Source organism: Mesoplodon bidens (genome assembly GCF_964165515.1).
Source record: "Mesoplodon bidens genome assembly, chromosome: 3".
In the NCBI taxonomy this organism is placed as follows: Eukaryota; Metazoa; Chordata; class Mammalia; order Artiodactyla; family Ziphiidae; genus Mesoplodon; species Mesoplodon bidens.
The window spans coordinates 10,129,018-10,149,399 of record NC_138178.1 but is presented as its reverse complement, the minus strand read 5'-3'; the positions used below and the strand labels follow the sequence as shown (position 1 = coordinate 10,149,399).

General features: G+C 42.7%; 1 protein-coding gene across 1 annotated transcript in view; it reads left to right on the top strand.

Moving 5' to 3' along the window:
* Positions 1-19,905, top strand: part of GAD2 (glutamate decarboxylase 2) — a gene marked incomplete at both ends in the record, with an annotated part of 67,489 nt that extends 47,584 nt beyond the window's left edge. Inside the window, 5 exons of the mRNA XM_081228950.1 lie at positions 4,298-4,376; positions 7,717-7,866; positions 13,981-14,088; positions 14,625-14,714; positions 19,732-19,905. Of these exons, the coding sequence (XP_081085076.1) occupies positions 4,298-4,376; positions 7,717-7,866; positions 13,981-14,088; positions 14,625-14,714; positions 19,732-19,905 (601 nt within the window). The remainder of the gene's footprint in view (positions 1-4,297; positions 4,377-7,716; positions 7,867-13,980; positions 14,089-14,624; positions 14,715-19,731) is intronic.
* Positions 19,906-20,382: the final 477 nt, after the last annotated feature.

The window sequence follows — 20,382 nt, the reverse complement described above, 5'->3', positions numbered from 1 at the left end:
GATGGATCATTCCTTCTAACCAGGGTTATTAGAGGAGAGGAAGCCTTCCTCCGGGGGCGGGCAGTGGAGCCTCATCAGGCAGAAGCAGAAGACGGGCGTGAAGCTGAAGAGGAGGGGCACGGGGGTTCGAGAGGATCCTTGGCGATAGTTCAGACAGGTCTGCTTGGAGACTGAGATGGATTCATGGCAGTGACCAGGGAGCTAGTGGAGGGTCCAGAAGAAGTCCTGCCCAGTGAGTCTCAGCGGACGGCCTGGCCGCAGAGCCAAGTCCAGATCACCGTAAACCCCTGAGCTGAGCATCACTGCTGTGTGAGCCATTATTACGCACGGAGAAAGTTCTATTTCTCAGGTTGGGGAGAAAACCAGGAAAGGCCCTGCCGTAGCAGCCATAGTGCGGGTCCAAGGAGAGGAGTGGCATTACCTGCGCTTTGGAAGGGCTCCTCTGGCTTCAAGAGGAGAAGGAGGCCAGGACTGGCTAGAAGCTACTGGGCATATCACACAGGTCCAGGTGCAGGAGGTAGCGGAGGGGAGAGATGCTGCGGGTGGGAACCACAGCAGCCGCAGCAGCAGCAGCAAGGGCAAGGAGGCCATGAACCCAGGAGAGTTGCTTTATCGGGGGCAGGATGCGCGGTCAGAGACCTGCTCTTCAGTGTAATTTAAAGAACCGCTGCTTCTGCTTCCTTTACTTGCTTCTGAACTATCTTGGGTGTGTATATAGAGAAGTCACACTGCAGTTACACTAAGAACACCAGGTGTTACAGATGCTGAAGCACGATTTGCATCTAATGCTTTTTTTTTTTTTTTGCCTTGCTGTACTTTCCAATATTTTAGGAAATTCCAGAGAGTTTCCTCTTTGACAGATTTTACAGTTTTGTATATCATATTGAAAAGCGTGAGGGACAGTTTTTTTGGATACGTCTTTGATTGAGCTAACTTTAGCTTGTTGCATATAAAAGACTTTTTTTTTTTTTTTTTTTTTTTTTTTTTTTTCTTTTTGCGGTATGTGGGCCTCTCACTGCTGTGGCCTCTCCCGTTGCGGAGCACAGGCTCCGGACGCGCAGGCCCAGCGGCCATGGCTCACGGGACCAGCCACTCCGCGGCATGTGGGATCCTCCCAGACCGGGGCACGAACCCGTATCCCCTGCATCGGCAGGCGGACTCTCAACCACTGCGCCACCAGGGAGGCCCAAAAGACCTTTCTTAAAGGTGTTTTGCATCAAGAGTCTACCATCATCATTCTGGGAGTATATCAAAACTGCCTGGGGAACTTTTTCAATATGCATATACCAGTCACATCCCAAGGACACATTGCAGACTCTCCAGGGTTTTGAGTGAATACCTGTGGCATTAGGTCATGGTTCGAGCAAGGACCCTGTGTAGACAGGCAATGGCTTGAATCCCACTTGCTGGTTGTGTACCCTTGGGCAAGGTGTCTCTCCATCTTTAAAACTTGTACAATAACAGTAGGTACCTCACAGGGTTACTGTTGTATGGATTAGATAAACTAATCCATCTGAATCAATTAGAGCAGTGCCTGTCAATAGTAAATACATAGTCAATGTAGTTAGCGTGTGAATACTGAAAATTTTCCAAATGATTCTCACACACACACACACACACACACACACACACACACAATCTAGCACCAAAGTACTACAGAATAAAGTGCTTTATACAGAATTAAAAAAAAAAAACTGCAAGGGGTGATATCAGTAGAGGGGAATAAAAGAGAATGAAACCAAAAACACTAAGGTTTGGGAGCTGGACGCTTGGGAGGAAACGGGTGTGAGGAATCGAGGTCCAGGATAGAGGAGAGAGGGAAGATCTGAAGGATGAGGAGGGAGCAAGTTAACGAGTTCACTTGGGATCGTCTGAGTTTGAGGTGCCAGTGAGGGCACTGGGATATGTCACGAAACGGCCCTAGGGGGCTCAGCTCTCTCCGACTTCCGGAAAATCACAGAGGACTGAATCCCACGGCAAGACTGAATCCCACGGCAAAACATTTTGAAATGAACCCGAGGCTGTTTTTTCCCAAATTGCTAACATTTCTCCAGTAAACTAATGCCCTGTCTTTGAATCACTCCGTGCATCTTTTTGCACCTTTATGATGCAGCCCCTCTGAGAGAATTCAGTGACCGGTCGGTGTGAGTCTTGGCAGCTTCTAGTCTAGAAAGACAAATGGGCCGCTGCAGGGAAATAAACACCCTCAGTCAGAGCTGTGGAGAACAGCTATTTTCTTCTCCATCAGGTGCCATTACTGAGAAAGCTGCGTTTCATCAGGATCAGGCATCTAGCTATAGAATATTATAGAGTGTACAGAATGACAGTGTATGTGTGCCCAGCGTCACAAAGCTCGTGAATGATAGAGTTGAAATCAGTAGCAAGAGCCAACCTTATTTGACGTTTACTGTGTGTTGGACACAGTTATAAGCCCTTTACCCAAACAATTTACCATTATTCTCTTTTTAGAGACAAGGAAATCAAGGCACAGAGAGGTTAAGTAACCTGCTTAAGGTCGCACAGCTAGGAAGTGATAGAAGCTGAATACAGACTCGAGCTCCCCTCCCTTAACCACTATTTTCCTACAGCTCAGAGCCCAGGTTTCGTGACTCCGGGGTCATTCTAAAGAGCAAGGAGAGGTTTTCCTAGAAAGAGCTTTTCAATATCAGTTTTTTTAAAAAAATTATTATTCCTGAAGTCTTTTAGTCCAGCATGCAGGGTGTAGCCATCTGGCCATGAACTGCTTTTGCTTCTTTCCCTGATTCCAACCCATCTGACTGCCAGTGTCAAAGCTAAAGAAAGACCAGACAATGAGCTGGACTATTCATCCCTTCAGATAAGATCCCCAGGCCAGTAAGTGTTCTCTGACTGGCCAGTGATGACCGCCATTCATCAACTCGATGAATGGGATCTTTCCCAGCATCTCATTTCTTCCCAAGGTTGTCACACCTTGAGTGCCGGGAACAGGGTGAGCCCCAGTCTGTTGCTCAGCCAGGAGAGGGCCAGCAACGTGCAGCGCCCTGGAGACAGCTGCCACGGATGGTCCTACTGCTTTCCTTCCTCCCGTGAGTCTGTTTATGCCAAGGTCGCGTTCCCGAGGCTCTTCCTCAAGGATTCTCCGTCTCTCAGAAGACATGCGCAGAGACTCCTGTGAAGAGAGCAGCTGCTTTCCCGGGAGCTGGGGGAGGAGGGGTTTGGAAGAGCACAGCAGGGAGTTGAAGAAGGCTGCAGAGACCCTACTTGATGGGCCTTAAAAAATAAGTGGGATTTAACCAAGTGAAGCAACGGGAGATGACATTCTAGGAAGAGGAAATAGCACTAGGAGACCCAGAAGCATGAGAATAGAATTTCATGAGAACAAAACATACTCTGGTGTGATGGAAAGTGGTACGGCAAACTGACAGGACTCAAGACTGGCCCCGTGGCCTGGGGTCACCTGTGTGGACACCGTGAGCCATACCCCGCAGTTTGGAATTTAGGCCAGAGGCAAAAGGAAAGAGAAGAGGGCCGTAAACAGAGCTAGAAAATAACTATGGTACCGGGTGGAGGATGAAATGGAAACCAAGCATCAGTTAAGACAATATATCCAGATTAAAGTAATAATAATAATTATTATTATTAAAGGACTCTGTACCAGGACTATGGTTTAGGCTTTTCAAATAGCATAAACCCCTGAGCTGAGAATCGCTATTACTGATGGGAGAGCATTCTATTTATCAAGTACGTTGGGACAAAATAGATTGAAGGCTGCTGTAGGAGCCGTAGCTCATCTCCCCCGCGGTCCAGAAGGATATCTCTGGATGAGACAAGAGGTGGAAGCAGGGGATGAGCTAGAAGCTGTTACGAAAGGACACATTTGAGGCATTTGGTAATTGACTGGGAATAAGGGGGAACTAGGTTGGGAAGAGAACGAAGTTCAGCTGCGGAATGAGCAAGTGCTCTGAGCTCCAGGGCAGGGCTGTTGTGTCAGAAGCAGGGACACTGGAGGCACAGGAGAGCCCCTGCCTGGTGCCCGGCTCCGTGGTGACCACAGGAGGGACCCTGGACTGGATGATCCCAGTCACTCAGAGAGGTCCTCAGACCACCATGGAGGCTGAATGGAGATACTAGCCCTCACCTACTGTCTCTGCAGACAAAGAAAAAGTTGCAGATTGAAGAGTCCACTTCTCGTTGTGTACATTAATGTCATGCTGGAGTCTGAGCAACAGTGCCAAGAACCTTGAGCTCTGTTGCCCATCGCAGGGTCCTCTGTGCCCGCCACGGGTCCCACCCTCTTAACGTCATTTCTTTCCTTTAGGGCCAACTCTGTGACATGGAATCCACACAAGATGATGGGCGTCCCTTTGCAGTGCTCCGCTCTCCTGGTTAGGGAAGAGGTACGTCTGTCCTGACGCGTGGCCCGGCCCGTAGGTGGGGTTGTATAGAGTAAATGTGTGTAGGGACAAAACCAGCATGATTTCACAGTCTGGAACAGTGAGCCGCACCCATAAAAAGGGGAGATTGTTAATTAGGATAATTGTAAGGTCCTGCCTTTCTGTCCAAATATAGGATGGTTGTATTTTGACGAGACAAGACAGGAGTGTTCCATGAATGGCTAAATTGTTGTACTTGTGAAAAAGGCGTAGGACATTAGGTTGTACTCTGCAGGGTCAACGGTGGGTCAAGAGAGAAATACCATTCAAAAAATAGTAATGGGAGGGGCTTCCCTGGTGGCGCAGTGGTTGAGAGTCCGCCTGCCGATGCAGGGCACACGGGTTCGTGCCCCGGTCCGGGAAGATCCCACATGCCGCGGAGCGGCTGGGCCCGTGAGCCATGGCCGCTGAGTCTGCACGTCCGGAGCCTGTGCTCCGCAACGGGAGAGGCCACCACAGTGAGAGGCCCACGTACCGCAAAAAAAAAAAAAAAAAAAAAAAAAAGTAATGGGATAAAAGAGGTGGAGTTTCAGGATGAGGGAGGTGGCAGTTCCCCACTGTCCTTTGGTTAAACCACACCTGGAGTGGTTTGCTTAGGTTAGTGTCAAATCATACAGGGAACCCCATCAAGCTAGAGCTCGAACAGTGAGGAACATTAGTTAACATGGAAGAGAGGTGGTTGAAGGAACTAAAGATGTTTCATCTAAAAAAAGGTTAATTTAAAGGGCTGAGAGGAAGGAAGCCTTTGCAGTGTAAATGTCTCAAGTGGGAGAGATTCGTTTTTGTTGACGCTTCAGGGAGCTGGGTTAGTAACACTGGATAGTACAGCTTTGATGGTAAAATCAGAATTACCATGATTTGAGGCCTGACTTGGGATCAGTAAAAGGAATGCTTTTCTACAAATGAAACTGCCCAACCAGGGGAGGTGACTGAATGGACATTGGGCAAACACTTATTAGTAAGAGGACAGAGAGATAGAAGGGGAAGGAATAGGAACTTCCCTGGAGATCCAGTGGTTAAGACTCGGTGCTTCCACTGCAGGAGACATGGGTTTGACCCCTGTTCGGGGAACTAAGATCCCGCATGCCTTGTGGTGTAGCCAAAAAAAAGGGGGGGAGGGGAAGGAATGCTATAAGATGATATTAAGTATTCTGTGTTAAGACAGTTCTTGGTTTTCAGAAAGCTTGGGATATATTAGCTTAAAGAGTTAAAAACAAGTTTCATTACTTCAGGGCATATCAGAGCCTTCAGTTGCTGACATATATTATAAATATCTAAAAAGAAGGTATTTATGATAGTTTCCAAAGTGTACTTGACCAGGGGAATTTCTTTGACGGCAACTGTTTTACAGCCAGCAGCTATTCACGTATTTTAAATAGTTTAGGATATAATGGCTCAGAATCAGGACACTGTCTCACCTCTATGTGACTTTTACTTACCCTTTTGTACAATGAGGCTGGTGCTGTCCCACCTTCTAGAGGTCATGTGCTTTGCGTTGCTTTTCCTATCCCAGTAGAAGCTGGTCTGGTCTGTCCATCATTCCGCACTCCCTGAGTGGTCTCCCTTAGGATTGATAGCACCTAAGCATGAGCTTGCATGGCTGGGGGAAAATGGTGCTAAGTTTCTGTGACTGTGAAACAAAATAGATGCACCAATTGCAATTTTCAGTCTCATTGGTCTTCAAGTCCAATTCAATGTCATTCTACTGCTCTGTTACAATTACACTGTATTGAATTTCTACTAGTCTCAAGAAAAAATTACTTAATGAATTCCACTGAATAAGAAGGCCAGACTACCAGACTGAGCCCAGTTCTGTTGTCTACCATCTGGACACTCGGTCTGGTCTTTCAGGACCTAGATCAAATTTTAGTTGCATTCTGTTTTAGTTTGGAGAACTTTTAAAAAGGGCTCTCCCTTCTAACTTCAACGAAATGATCACAGTTTAGTCTTTTCTTCTCTTGTCGTGAGTCATGAAATAAAAAAGTAAATGCCGAAGTTTCTGTAAAATCACAATCACACTGTGGATTACCAAAGCATCAAGGGCTTCCTGTGGTTCGAGACAAATTGCAATGTGGTGAGGAGACTAATGATGCTGTTTTAGTCAGAGAACATGATTCATTCACTGGTCTTTGGAATAGTTCAATCACTTTGCCACCCATTTTCCATAGTAAGCTCGTGGTGCAAGGGCAAATTAATGGTAATTGACAATGAAACTTTCTACTGTAACTACCATTACCAAATGAGTATGAAAACACAGTGCTTGGGCTTCCCTGGTAGCGCAGTGGTTGAGGGTCCACCTGCCGATGCAGGGGACATGGGTTCGTGCCCCGATTCTGGAAGATCCCACATGCCGCGGAGCGGCTGGGCCCACGAGCCATGGCCGCTGAGCCTGCGCATCTGGAGCCTGTGCTCCGCAACGGGAGAGGTCACGACAGTGAGAGGCCTGCGTATCGCAAACAAACAAACAAACAAACAAAAAACCCCCACAGTGCTCAAGCTTTAACCACTCTTGAGAGAGGAGTGTGACATCTGAAAGATTCCCTGTTGAAGACCCCAGAGTAGCAATGTCTTTATTTTTTTAGATTTTAGCTTATAAAAATGATAGCAACGAACTGTCTTAAAAACTATGATATCCATAAAGAACTCAAACCCTTATAGCTAAATGATAAAGTACTTGAACTAAATATGAACGAAACAGTAGAAGAATCATACCAATAATATTTTACAAAACCAAAGAGTTTCCAAAATAGTTTGCTTACAACAAAACCAGAACATCAGGATATTCTCCCAATGAACATTATACTCTGATTGATTTTTTTAAAAATAAATGCCTTCTCACTGAAATTCACCTGACCTTGATTTACATCCCAACTGTTCCATTTCTAGGTGTAATTTACAGAGCGGCTTACATAAAGTTTTTGAAATTCAGTCTCATCTGTAAGATGGGAATTATTAATAACCAGCCACAATAAAGGGTATTGTAAAGCTTCAGTAAAATAATCAACAGATTTTAACAAAGATAAATGCCTTCTCTTAAAAAGGAGAGTAAAAGTACATATATGCCCTGTTGTTAACCTCTGGTGAAAGCTGACCCTTAGCCATTTATCCTATAGACTTGACCTATCACAACAGCCCATCCTGTCGAGATATTGGCCTCATTTTTTTTCTCATTTGATTCTTTCTCCAGGATATTCAGTGCCTCTTTCCTTTATTTTTTTTTCTTAATAATTTCCATCACAATGTAAATCTAATAGAATACCTAATAAAGTCAGTAGAGTTTCCTAAGTTTTCTCTTCTCTTCTAGGGATTGATGCAGAGTTGCAACCAGATGCATGCCTCCTACCTCTTTCAGCAAGATAAACACTACGACCTGTCCTACGACACTGGAGATAAGGCCTTACAGTGCGGACGTCACGTTGATGTTTTTAAACTCTGGCTAATGTGGAGAGCAAAGGTGAGCACACTGGGATCGGCTGAATGTCGACTAAAAACAGACACTATATCTGGTGACCCTTATTATGACATGTTAAAAATTGATTTGCAAGTTGAAAATTATTTACCCAAGATTAAGTTTCTTGAATCCTAGATCTAGTTATCTACACGAACAAGAATATAAGAAAACCCATTGAGTGTTTTCTTTCTTTTAAACCTAATTGCTTCTAATCCTCACTCATCTAGAAAACCAATACATGTTGCTTTATACGGCAGAACCTCTGGATTCCTAAGAAGTGTTTCATTGTTGTTCTTGTCCCAACTCTTGTTTTTTACCCAGTGATTGATTCTTTGGGCAGGTTAAATGCAGTCTTTTTGTTTGGAGAATAAAAAGGAAAAAGAAAAAACCCAGCACGATAGTTTATTTTTGACATTTCACAGGGTAACCTCTAGTTATAAAGCTTTTTTCAAAAACTCTGGAACTAACTAGTGACCTCTTTTGGTTCGGTTTCTCTATTTACCTCAGAATTTAACGGTAGATGATCACCCCTCTTTCAGAAATGGAACTCTGTAACTAATGGTGTGCACCACTGGCTGGACCTAATTATAGCTTTCAAAGAGCATACGTGTACGGTTAAATGTAAGCAGGCTGGAAGGGTCAAAGATTCTATTTTTCATTTTGGCCAGATTCCTAACTTACATGTCACAAATCAGTGACTTTCCACCTGGTTTCATTAATCTCCCACAGGAGGCAATGGCCAGAGCCAGCGGGGACACTGGAAAAACCCAACTGCTAGAAAAATCCAACTGCTAAAAGAGTATGTGAGAGAAACCTGACAAAGGGAGAGATGAGAGGGAAGCTGGCATGCCCCGAGGTTCTGTGTGTTTGGGAAATGGTCCACAAATTTGGCTCTCAGCTTTCTAAGTAGCCTACACAAAGAGGTAACAGGTTCAGCACCATAGGAACAAGCAAATAACTTGGTCTGCTGGATGAGACCACTGAATGGGTCCTTCCTCAGGTCTGTGTAAAGAGGTATGGCCCACGTCCACAGCACCCAGTCCATATGCTGGTGTTTATAAAAGTGTTCAAAGCAAACTGAATCGACTCAAACAGTTCAGAGAGGCGGATGGCTAACAAGAAAAAGAGGGAGCTTGGGAGTGAAACAATGCAGTCCACAACTATTTTATGGAATCTTCTTTAAACCCATCCTGGAAAAGGGCAGTTTAACTAGAAAGACTGTCTTAAAACTATTATATGAGCATATGCCTTTTGCTTAATGCACAAATAACTCTTAGATGGTTTCCGGGGATGGCTAGACTACATGGTCTTCAAACAAGCCTCCATAACGGTATTTGCCCCAGTTGAGTTTTCTCTAAGTATTGCTAAGGATCAGACAGCTACCTGGAGTGAGGCCCAAGGTGAGTTACTGCCCCATAAAGGTGGGTGATGAGTGAGGTCAAATCCCTTGAGCTGGGCAGGGGACCCCTTCCCTTTCCTCTTTTGAAAGTTGAGAGCCTGACAAGGATAGGTATCTGGTCCCCACCGCCCAAGACAAGACTCATTCTGTAGGCAATAACACTTTCATTTGGCAAAAATAAATCAATTGAGAACCTAGATTATTAGTGTACTCTCAGGCTGTTTTAAAACGAGCAGGTTTTTCATTTCATTGATTTGTGGGAACTGTAAAATGACAAAGGTAAACATCAGCTACTACGTTGAAGAAAGCTTGGTCCCTAAACATTGTCCAGTATCACTCTTTTTGTCTCTTGTTCCCCTGGTGTTTTTATTAAAATGATGATCATTAGCTATATTTATACAAAAATGTTTCTGACACTGTTCATTGGTTCCTGCTGCTGCTTTTCCATCGGAAACCTCCCTGCCAGTGTGGTGCAGCCGGCTGGTTCTCAGAGAATCACTCGGAGGACATCAGGTGTGAATTAAACAGCAGGACCAAATGAAGCTTGAAATAAAGGCAAAGCACCCAGTTTCTAAAGGGCTGAAATACAGGCACCAGAAGAGGGGATAAAAAGAGAGAGAGAAAGAGAAAAATCGTAGTGGCTACGTAACTTATGGACACATTTTTTTTTTGCACTGAAAAATAGTTTAATATTATACATTATCATCGTCCAGAATTTAAAATATTTTCAAGTAATTATTTCACATACATCATGTTTGTGTAAAGGAATAATTCATTTTCTAACATTCATATGTAAGGTGTGAACAAAAATGAAGGCACACTGATAACTTTGTAATTAATGAAAGTCAACACATTATTTATGCTTAAAATGCAGAAATAGATGACAGTAAAGAATTACAAGTGAGAATTTGAGTTACTTAGAAGACATGGACACATATTTTTTTAATTCCTTATACAAACCCTTAAGTATCTAGACAGCTAAACAGCAAAAACGTCCATTGTCTTTCAACTTAAAGCTGCATTTTAAAAAAATGAAATGATAATAATTATTAAAGTAATAAGCTCAGCCCTACAATCCACATCCAGGGTGAGGATAATTACCATCCAACACCCCTAACTCTGTAGTAATGCCAGACAGGGCAGGAGAAGTACCCACTCCTAAGGAGAGCCATAAGAGAGTTGGCCATGTCATTCTATTTTGCATCTGCCAAAGCAGTACAGTAAGTCCTCTACATACGAACCTTTAAGCTACAAACTTTCAAAGATGCGAACATGCATTCACATGTCCAATCACGTAAGTTAGTTCACGTGTCTGGTGTACATTGTCACGTGCGTGCCTCCTCTACAAGTGGTTGTGCTTTTGTGTACATTACTGTACAGTACTATTTTCTGTGTTTGTTTCTTATGTATTATTTGTTAAAAGTATTGTAAACCTTTTACAGTACAGTACTATATAGCTGATTGAGTTAGTTGGGTACCTAGGCTAACCTTGTTGGAGTTATGGACAGATTGGACTTATGAATGCACTCTCGGAACAGAACTTGTTCATTTCTAGGGGACTTGCTGTAATGAGGAGGAATGTGGCATTAATCAGCAAACCCTCTGTTATCAGATACACCTGGAGAATACATGTTCCAATCCGCATTTTCTCCTTAGTAAGATAAACCACATGAAAAATATTGACCTAAGTATAAATTACAATTCTTTCACCTGTTGATAGAAAACGGAGCTAAATGCACTGAAGACGGCCATCATGTTAAATCCAAGACAAGTTGATTGGACCAGATTAATGCAAAAAAAAAAATATTGAGCCTCCTGATGTGGGATGCTAAGAGGTGTCCTGGATGGTGGTATGATTTGTAAGCCTTGCACTGGCAAAGACACTGTGTCTGCCCTCAACTCTGTTCTTATTGGGTAGACCGTTTATTTTGTCTGAATTTTATTAGAGGATCCTAGGACTTGATTATTTTTCATCTTGACAGATTTCCTCAGTGGTTAAAACTCACGGGTAGACATAAAAAAAAAAACCCAAAACCTTAAAAGGAGTCCCTTTTTTAAGCCTGCAGTGATGGCTTAATATGTAACTATTGAGTTTTTACCGTAAATCTTCGTGTTTGTATATGATTATGCAAATTGGCAGATTTCCTTATAGTTTTCTATGATTGGCCTCTGTAATTAAAATGTAGATAACAGAGGGGTTGGCAAATGGCTGAGGGAAAAAAATAACAGGAGAAAACTATTAAGGGGAAATGGATGTGTGGCACTCTTTGTTGAGTGACTGAATGTTCCCTTTCTCTCTAAAATATTCATTTATTTTAATAAGTGGATCCTGAGCATCTGTTATTGTGCCTGGTGCTGAATGGGGCTGGGGGACTTCAGTTCTCCAGGCAGGAAAGAGAAGTGCTCCAATGACCATCACAAAAGACAGAGCACAACTGGTTATAAAGGAAACACAGACACACCTTGAAGAGTTAAAGAATGGAGAGTTCAGTCCTAGTTTGGAAGCCAAGAATGATTTATAAGGAGGTGATCTTTGAGATGGGTCGTGAACAGGATGGTAGAATAACCAGGATTTTGACCAGCAGAGCTGGGAGAAGGACATCCCAGGAGGAAAGTCAGGCAGGGGCTAAAGGGCATATTCTGAGCTAGTAGGGAGTCTCAGTTGACTGAAGGAAAATTAGGGTGCTACCATCCAGATGAGAAGAGAGAGGGCCTGAGTGGGTGCATCTAAACCCATCCTGGGTGAGTGTGGGTGAGGGATAAGATAAGACATCTTTCTCCCAAAGCTCCTTGAGTGTAGCCTGATGCTGGGATCCTGTCTTCCACCCACAAGTGCTCCTCTGAAGCTTCAGCTTCCGTCACAGCGACTCAGGTCATGGCGATGTGATGCCTGATAAGGTTTTATATGTGTCTTTGTCATTTTCATAAGAAGAGCTGTGTGGTATATAATGATTCAACAAGCATTTGATAAACGAATGCATTTTGGAGCATCTCCTAAAAACCTGCAAAACCTTGAAAATAAAATATAGATCTTATTCCCATAAACACCCCATTTGAAAGGAGGAGCCCCAGGCTTCGAAGGGCACATTGGAGCTCCTGCGTCACTCCCCCTCTACCTCTTTAGCCTTCGTCTGAGGGGGGCAGTCAGATTACCCCTGAGCACCTCCAGAGTGAAGTCCCAGACTAGCAAAGGCTGGAGGACTCCCATCCCGTCCGTGGTAACCCCACTCCCTTTGCAATACAATCACACTCATTTTCAGAGCGTTCATTTCACCTTGCTACGTCTCTGTGTGGGAAATCAGACAGGCACCGTCATTCCCATGTGACCAGAGAGGTTAGCCAAGGCCATATGGTTGGACAAGGTCAGAGTCATACTGGTCCTGGACATATCCTGGATCAGGTCCATGCGAGATGAAGTCCAACTCTAGGCTGGTCCAAAGGATCCAGTTTGGAGAACAATAAACTCCCCTCCCTCTTACCTAAGGTCCATCCCAAGTGGACCCAAACTGCCAGTTCGGCCCAAAGCAATCCTAAATCCTTGGCACTCACAGACTCATGGAGCACAGGGGTGCTGGCCTGAACGTTCAGGCATCAGCTGGGTCCTTGGAGTCAACAGGAGCCAGTCAGCAAGGGTGGCGGTCTCCAAAGAAATGAATTTCTGAACCCATCAGACCTCTTTAATGCAGCTTGTTCTTAAACACGTTTCAGAGGTTACAAGTCACTGGCTCTGCCAGATTCCCCCTTTGGCTGGGACGATGAGACTGTGTTAACAGGAAAGTGGGCCCATCTTATCTGTATTATAATTGCTTCCTCTAGATGCCAGGTTGGATTAGTCACTGGTAGACCTGTTCTAAGTTCCTGGGATGAGCATTAGCTGTTTCTCAAAGCTTCCCCTGAGCACTCCACAAACACCAAAGGACTTAGGAGTAAAGCCGTGTTGAAAAGTAATTCTCTAGTGTGTCCTATTGTCAGTTAAATAGCTCCAGTCCAAGGCTGTTGTGTTGTTTTTCCCAAGTCCAGATCCTGGGCTTCCAAGAGCTGGAAACTAAAGACCTCTGTGATAATGTTCGCCCATTACAGACACATGAGCCGTTTATCCCCAAAGGAGAAATCTAATAAGCTTTGCAAAATGACGGGCTAACAAAGCATCTGTGTGCCCCTCAAGGGACTGTCATTCGTTTGTCCAACAGATATTCATTGAGCACCTACCTTATTTGTTCTATAATGGGGGGTACACCGGTGAACAAAAGTGGGGTCTGGAAATGACAAATTTACCTGATGGCCAGGGACTAAGCAGGCATCCTGGCGGTGGGGTGTGTCTCTGATGATGCTTCTTATCCACAAGAAAAGGATAGCCAGCCCTCCGGTCATTAATGACTTCCATAATTACTCCTCTGAGCGGCAGAGGCAAATTTTCCCCTCGAGTAATCAAAATAATTGCCTGGGGAATGGAGGCTCGGAAAGAAAGGGATTGTGCCACGGAGAGCGGTGGTGATGAAACGGAACAAAAGCACCTGATGGGGAGAGCATTCAAGGAGAAATAATGGCCAGAAAAGCCTCTAGTAATACAGTCATATGTCAGGAAAGTGCTGGCGCAGAGCTGAGACCAAAGGGGCAGAAAGGTCACCAGTGTCCAGAGAGATTCGTCTCCGCATCTCACCTGAGAGCTCGCCCACCTTTCTCAGCCTGCTAAGCTTTCTTCTTCTTCTCTCACTTAGGGGACCACTGGGTTTGAAGCACATATTGATAAGTGTTTGGAGCTGGCAGAGTATTTATACAATATCATCAAAAACCGAGAAGGTTATGAAATGGTGTTTGATGGAAAGGTATGTATTCTGATTTCTACAGAAATCTAAACTCCAAAGTTTAGTCCATTCCAATTCTTATCACTAGTATTTTTTGATGTTAAGAATGTACTGGGCTTCCCTGGTGGCGCAGTGGTTGAGAGTCCGCCTGCCGATGCAGGGGACACGGGTTCGTGCCCCGGTCCGGAAAGATCCCACATGCCGCGGAGCGGCTGGGCCCGTGAGCCATGGCCTCTGGGCCTGCGCGTCCAGAGCCTGTGCTCCGCAACGGGAGAGGCCACAACAGTGAGAGGCCCGCGTACCGCAAAAAAAAAAAAAAGAATGTACTGTCCAGGTAAGTGGGACCATTACAAAGGAGAAGCAGGGGTGAGAGGGTAAAAATCAAACTCACAAAAAATAACTCTGTATAATGGTGTGAAAATCAGGCACTCCAAAGGTGATTACAAATGTAAAAAGCAGGATTGTATCCAGAAGCTGCAGAATAGATTTGAAATGTCCTCGGAATTTTCAAATTTGCCAGTTTGGGCTGAGCGTGACTCTTACTTTCCTTTTCGTAGCCTCAGCACACAAACGTCTGCTTCTGGTATGTACCTCCGAGTTTGCGTGTTCTAGACAACAGTGAAGAGAGAATGAGCCGCCTCTCTAAGGTAAGGATGCGAGCTCCTCTGATCTGTACCTCGGTGTATGTAATGGACCTTTCATGTGCATGTCATCCTTATGACAGATGTGCATGTCATCCTTATGACAGATGTGCATGTCATCCTTAAGACAGATGTGCATGTCTTTAGGAGAAATCCATCCTCAGCCTTAGTCAATTCAGCAATTCAGAATTAGAAATGAAAACATTAGAACACATAAAATATTAAGGTTAACTTTTGTTCACTTGTGTCAATAGTTTTTCAGAGTTTCAGAAAAGTTTCTTACTAAGTGCGAAACCCTTAAAACACAATGTCCAGGGGCCAGTAAAATCGACACACACACACACACACACACACACGCACACACAATCCCAGAGGGAAAAGCACTAAGGTGAAATAAATCATCTGCACTGTCCAATATGGTAGAATAGCTACATGTAGTTATTTAAATCTAAATCAATTAAAATTAAATTCAACTCAAAATTCACTTCTCAGTCACGTTAGACACATTTTAACTTGTGACTCGAGACTAACATATCAGATTGTGCAGACAGAAAACATCTGTGTCGTTACATAAAGCTCTCTTGGTCAGTACTGACATAGACCCAAAATGAGAGGAAATGTGGAGTCTTCTGTGCCACAAGAGAAGTTAAATTCTGGACCTAACAAGGCAATGGAATTACTCTTTGTGGCCTCTTGCCCGGTACAGGGCTCAGCATACAATAGGCACTCAAAAATGTTTGTTGAACTAATGTGCCATTTACATATTCCAGAATAGGGAAGGGAAACACACTTAGGAAACCTACTAGTGGATCACAGATGTCTTCCCAGTGCACACTTTGGCTTGAAGGCAGATATATAGGTAACAAATGGTTATCACTAAAATGAGCCCAGCCACAGCTTCATGAGGGAGGGAAAGACGAGAATCTGGTTGGTGCATTTTCTGCTCCAGTCAGGACTGTGAGTGCACAGATGGCCCACTGTCACTGAGGCAAAGTGGACACAAAAGGCCTGGGGCACCATGGGGACAGGACCACCATGGGGACGGGACCACATGCATAGACATGCATTAGACCAAGGCGGGAGGCAAGGAGATGTCCTGCAGGTGTTCATCAGACAAGAGTCCCAGGCGGCATACAGTAAGTCCCCTGCATACAAACCTTCAAGTTGTGAACTTTCAAAGATGTGAACATGTATTCCATCAGCGTCAGGTGTCAGTGACATTGCAGCTTGCCCTCCATCTCCTGTTGCTGACGATCCTTCAGCCCTGCCATCTCCCACCTCCTCTCCCTCCTCCAGTCAGTAACTCTTCTTGCCTGTTCACTCGATGCCAGCCCCTGTATGCCAGCTGTTGTATGGTACTACTATACTTTTCAAGGTACTGTACTGTAAGACTAAAAATGTTGTCTTTATTTTTTGTGTTTGTTTTTTATGTATTATTTGTGTGAAAAGTATTATAAACCTATTACAGTACAGTACTATATAGCTGATTGTGTTAGTTCGGTACCTAGGCTAACCTTGCTGGACTTACGAACAAACTGGACTTACAAATGCGCTCTCGGAATGGCACTCGTTCGTATGTAGGGGACTTACTGTGTTGGTCACCTCTTGTATTTCTTGTTCTTTTTCTTCTTCATCATCTTCTTGAATTTTAATTTTTATTATATTTGATCATTATCTGCATCTCTTCTATCAGCTTTTATAGTCCTATACTGACTGATGGCCTTTCAGAAGGTCAACAGTGGATTTGAAAGTACATTGGTAAGGAGAGACAAGATAGGGGTAGGGAAGTAAAGAAGTACTAACTACTATGTATAAAATAAATAAGCTACAAGGATATATTGTACAGCACAGGGAATAGAGCCAATATTTTATAATAACTATAAATGGAGTATAACCTTTAAAAATTGTGAATCACTGAAACATATAATATTATAAATCAACTATACCTCAATAAAAAATACTAATAAACAATAATAAAAGTTTATAGAAAGTATTACAAAAAGTACATTGGTAAAGAAGTAGATTGGCCTCACATATAAAGTGACTTTTTTAAAACCTATGTTATTAAATGTAATGGAAAATTTAATTGGTGAGATTTTAATGTTTTCAAATACCTTATTTATGGTTATTCTGATTTTTGATTTTTCAAAATTTCTCTCAGCCTTCCACGATGTAAAAACATAAAGGTTTTGTAACACATAGTGAGAAATACATTTCTGTGATATCTTTGTGAGATTATTTCATGATGCTTTAATCTGAGCCCTCTTTGGAGGAAACAAATGTGGATTTAAATTATGGAAGAGTCCCCTGGTTATTATTTTCTAAAGGATTGAAAAAGCTAATGGCACGAAGGATACAATGGTACCCTAAAACTCTTAAGGCTCCCCAAAGAGCTCTTGTTGATTGAGCCTTCAGTGAATTCTTCAACATGCAGCCCCTTTTTCCCTAACTGACTTCCTTTATTCAGCAAACCCAAGAATGTGACCCCCAAAAAAAGAGTTTCGAAAAAAATTAAAATGCTATATACTCATCAGAATAGTCAGAATCTTATTTTCCTTCTTAACTTGCAATTAGTGATTATGCAATGAAGTAGATGTTCCACGTTCCTGCTAATTTTAGTTCGTCAGCATTTTCTGGAAGCAACCAAAAGCCATATGTATTTAGATGGCTGTGATTTCTGCCAACCCAGCTAGCTTTAGGAACTGGGGGGGTTTCAGTCTTACTTTCTGCCAAAACCTGTTTGGGATGATGGCTGTTACCGTCAGTCTGTTGACCTCTGATCTGCATTTATTTCAAAAATTTGTGTTGAATGTCCTTAATAATTAATCCCATTCCTGTGTATTCTTACTTGGATTGCCTATGAACACGAAATCAGAATTTAATTCTCTGAGTAAAGCATTATCATTGTTTTATCAGTGCTAAAGAGCAAGCATGATTTATTGCACAAATAAAACTAAGGAACAGTTATGTGATTTCTTTCCTTAAATTCCTGCAGACACATGGATTTGGAATTCTTTTTCTAATCTGGGATTTCTCTTCCCAGGAACACACTGACTTGCCATGCCTCACAGCACAAAGTGATACATTTCATGTCCTTAGGCTAAAATATTCTAGTAGATCCATTTTCAGAACTTAATCCCAGTCTTGAAATATTTAAATTCTTTTTTATATTTATTCCCTGGGATGAGCTTGATGCCCTGTATACATCATTAATCCTTTGGGTGAAAGAGGATCAATCCAACAGGAACATTCCTCTTTACCTCCTTGTGGAATAAGGAAGGAACAGAAAGGGATGTAAGAACGTGTTCATCTAGAATCAGAAAATCTAAATGTTGGGATCATCATCCACATTCATTTTTAGGTGAGGAAATTAGGTTCAGGATGTGAAGTGAAGATGAAATGAACATGAAGGTCAAGTCTGGCTTTGGCTTTGGCTTTCATAACTAACAAATAATTGGTCCTGATGCGGAACCATGTTGATTTTTCACATTGAGTACTTAGAGGATTAAAATCTCATTGCAAACCAATGATTATGTAAGTGTTGCTATTCAAAAGTCACATGTTTATAACACCATTCTATTTGAATCTATCCTTCATTTAAAATGAATACAACTGTGATAGAAGGCATAGTTCTCATATTGAACTGAGTTGCTGACTATGAATATCTAACATAAGTCTAAAGCTTCCCAGACATCTACATTCCTGGTTAGGTATTTGCAGCAACGAACCTAAAAGATCAATGTTATACTTACAAACTCCAGTGGTGAAATATGTGGACAGATCCTGCATACAGTTGGACATAATTTAAAATGTTTGCTTCATCCTAGGAGCTCTTCCTCTTATACCACTTTTTATAGTCAATAAGGACTCAGGGAGCCCTCCACGTGCACACAGTGCTGTCCTGATAAAAGAAGTGAAGGACACTGTCCCTGCCTTCCAGGAGCTTACAGTTGAAGTACAAAGATGAAGTGGATTTTCTTATAACTGAGGGGATGATAGGAAATTAGAATATAGACAGAATCTATGGATAAGGATCATGTACTTACAACTTAGAGAAAATATGCTAATGGACTGCAGAAGTCAGGAAAGGCTTCCTAGTGGGTGTAGGACTGTGGTGGAGCCTTGGAGTCTGCATAGGATACAAACTGGAAGTGAAAAGGAATTCTAAGCAAAGAGAACAAGTGTGACATGGTGAGACTGAGGACCAGTGTGAAGGGGTAAAAATATGTGTGGTACATCCAAGGGATATTGAATAAGTAGGTCTTGTCAGAGCTGCAGATTCATTTGGGTGGGCACTGGATGAGTCCTCAGGCATTTGTGCTGAACTGGAGTTTGAACTTAAATTCATACACAATAGAGGACCAAGGGCTGTAATCATCCATCTGGCATAAATGTGGTAAAATCTTGTCTGTGATCTGATTCTGTAAGAAATCCTTGTGGGTGCAGCTTTTTGCCTCAGCTGATTCTTCATGATTATTAGGTAATATATTTTTCAAACATCTTATAAACTGAGTTAATGCAAAAGGAGAATAAAAAGAAACTAGGAAGCTTTAGGGTCTCAAGAAGGAAAATAGCTTTAGGATCTCAAAAGTCTGCTTATTTTCACCCATCACTTGATAGTGAGCCTTACATCTTGGTAACCAGTCTGTGAACCATGTATTACTTCCAATGAAGGGGAAAAAACCCATCCCCCAAATGTTGTATTGCCAAATTCTTTAGCCTTGGAACCAACATCAGATTCTTCTTGGTCTCCCAAAACACTAAGCAGAAAGTCAAGATGTCAAGCTCCTGATGATAACCTACCACTGATGATTCCTTTTAGCACCTTCGAGATCTTGAAGCTATTAAACTGCTCCAGCCCCCCAATCCCAAGAAAAGTGAGAGGCAATTCCTTCAAGGGATGACAAATATGGTTCTGATTGTTCAGTTAAAAACTAAAAATGCTACTTGGTATTGGGTTCTTTCATGAAAGGAAGAGTCCCTGGGAGAAACAGTCACCGTCGAGGTCTGGTCTCTTCCACAGGTGGCTCCAGTGATTAAAGCCAGAATGATGGAGTATGGGACCACAATGGTGAGCTACCAGCCCTTGGGAGACAAGGTCAATTTCTTCCGCATGGTCATCTCAAACCCCGCAGCCACTCACCAAGACATTGACTTCCTGATTGAAGAAATAGAACGCCTTGGACAAGATTTATAATAACCTAGCTCACTAAGCTGTTTCAATTCTCTAGGTAGACAATTAAGTTGTCACACACTGTGTAAATGTATTTGTAGTTTGTTCCAAAGTAAATCTACTTCTGTATTGTGGTGTCAAAGTAGAGTACAGTTTAAAAATCAAAAACAAGCAAACATTGCTCCTTTTAAAAATCCTTTCTTAAGTTTAGAATACCTCCCTAATAATTAGTGACAAAAGGCTGTGTTCTAATCAATAAGGAAAAGCTTAAAATTGTTACAAATACTTCCCTTACTTTTAATATAGTGTGCAAATCAAACTTTATTTTCACTTCAGAGTAGTAGGGTTGAATAGTGCCAAATTGCCCCTGAATCATAAAAGGTTCTCTGGGGTGCAGTGAAAAGGCTAAAGTAAATATAAAATGTATGCTGACAATAAAAAAAACTCTTGCCTTTTTCATAGTATTAGAAAAAAAATTTCTAATTTACCTATAGCAACATT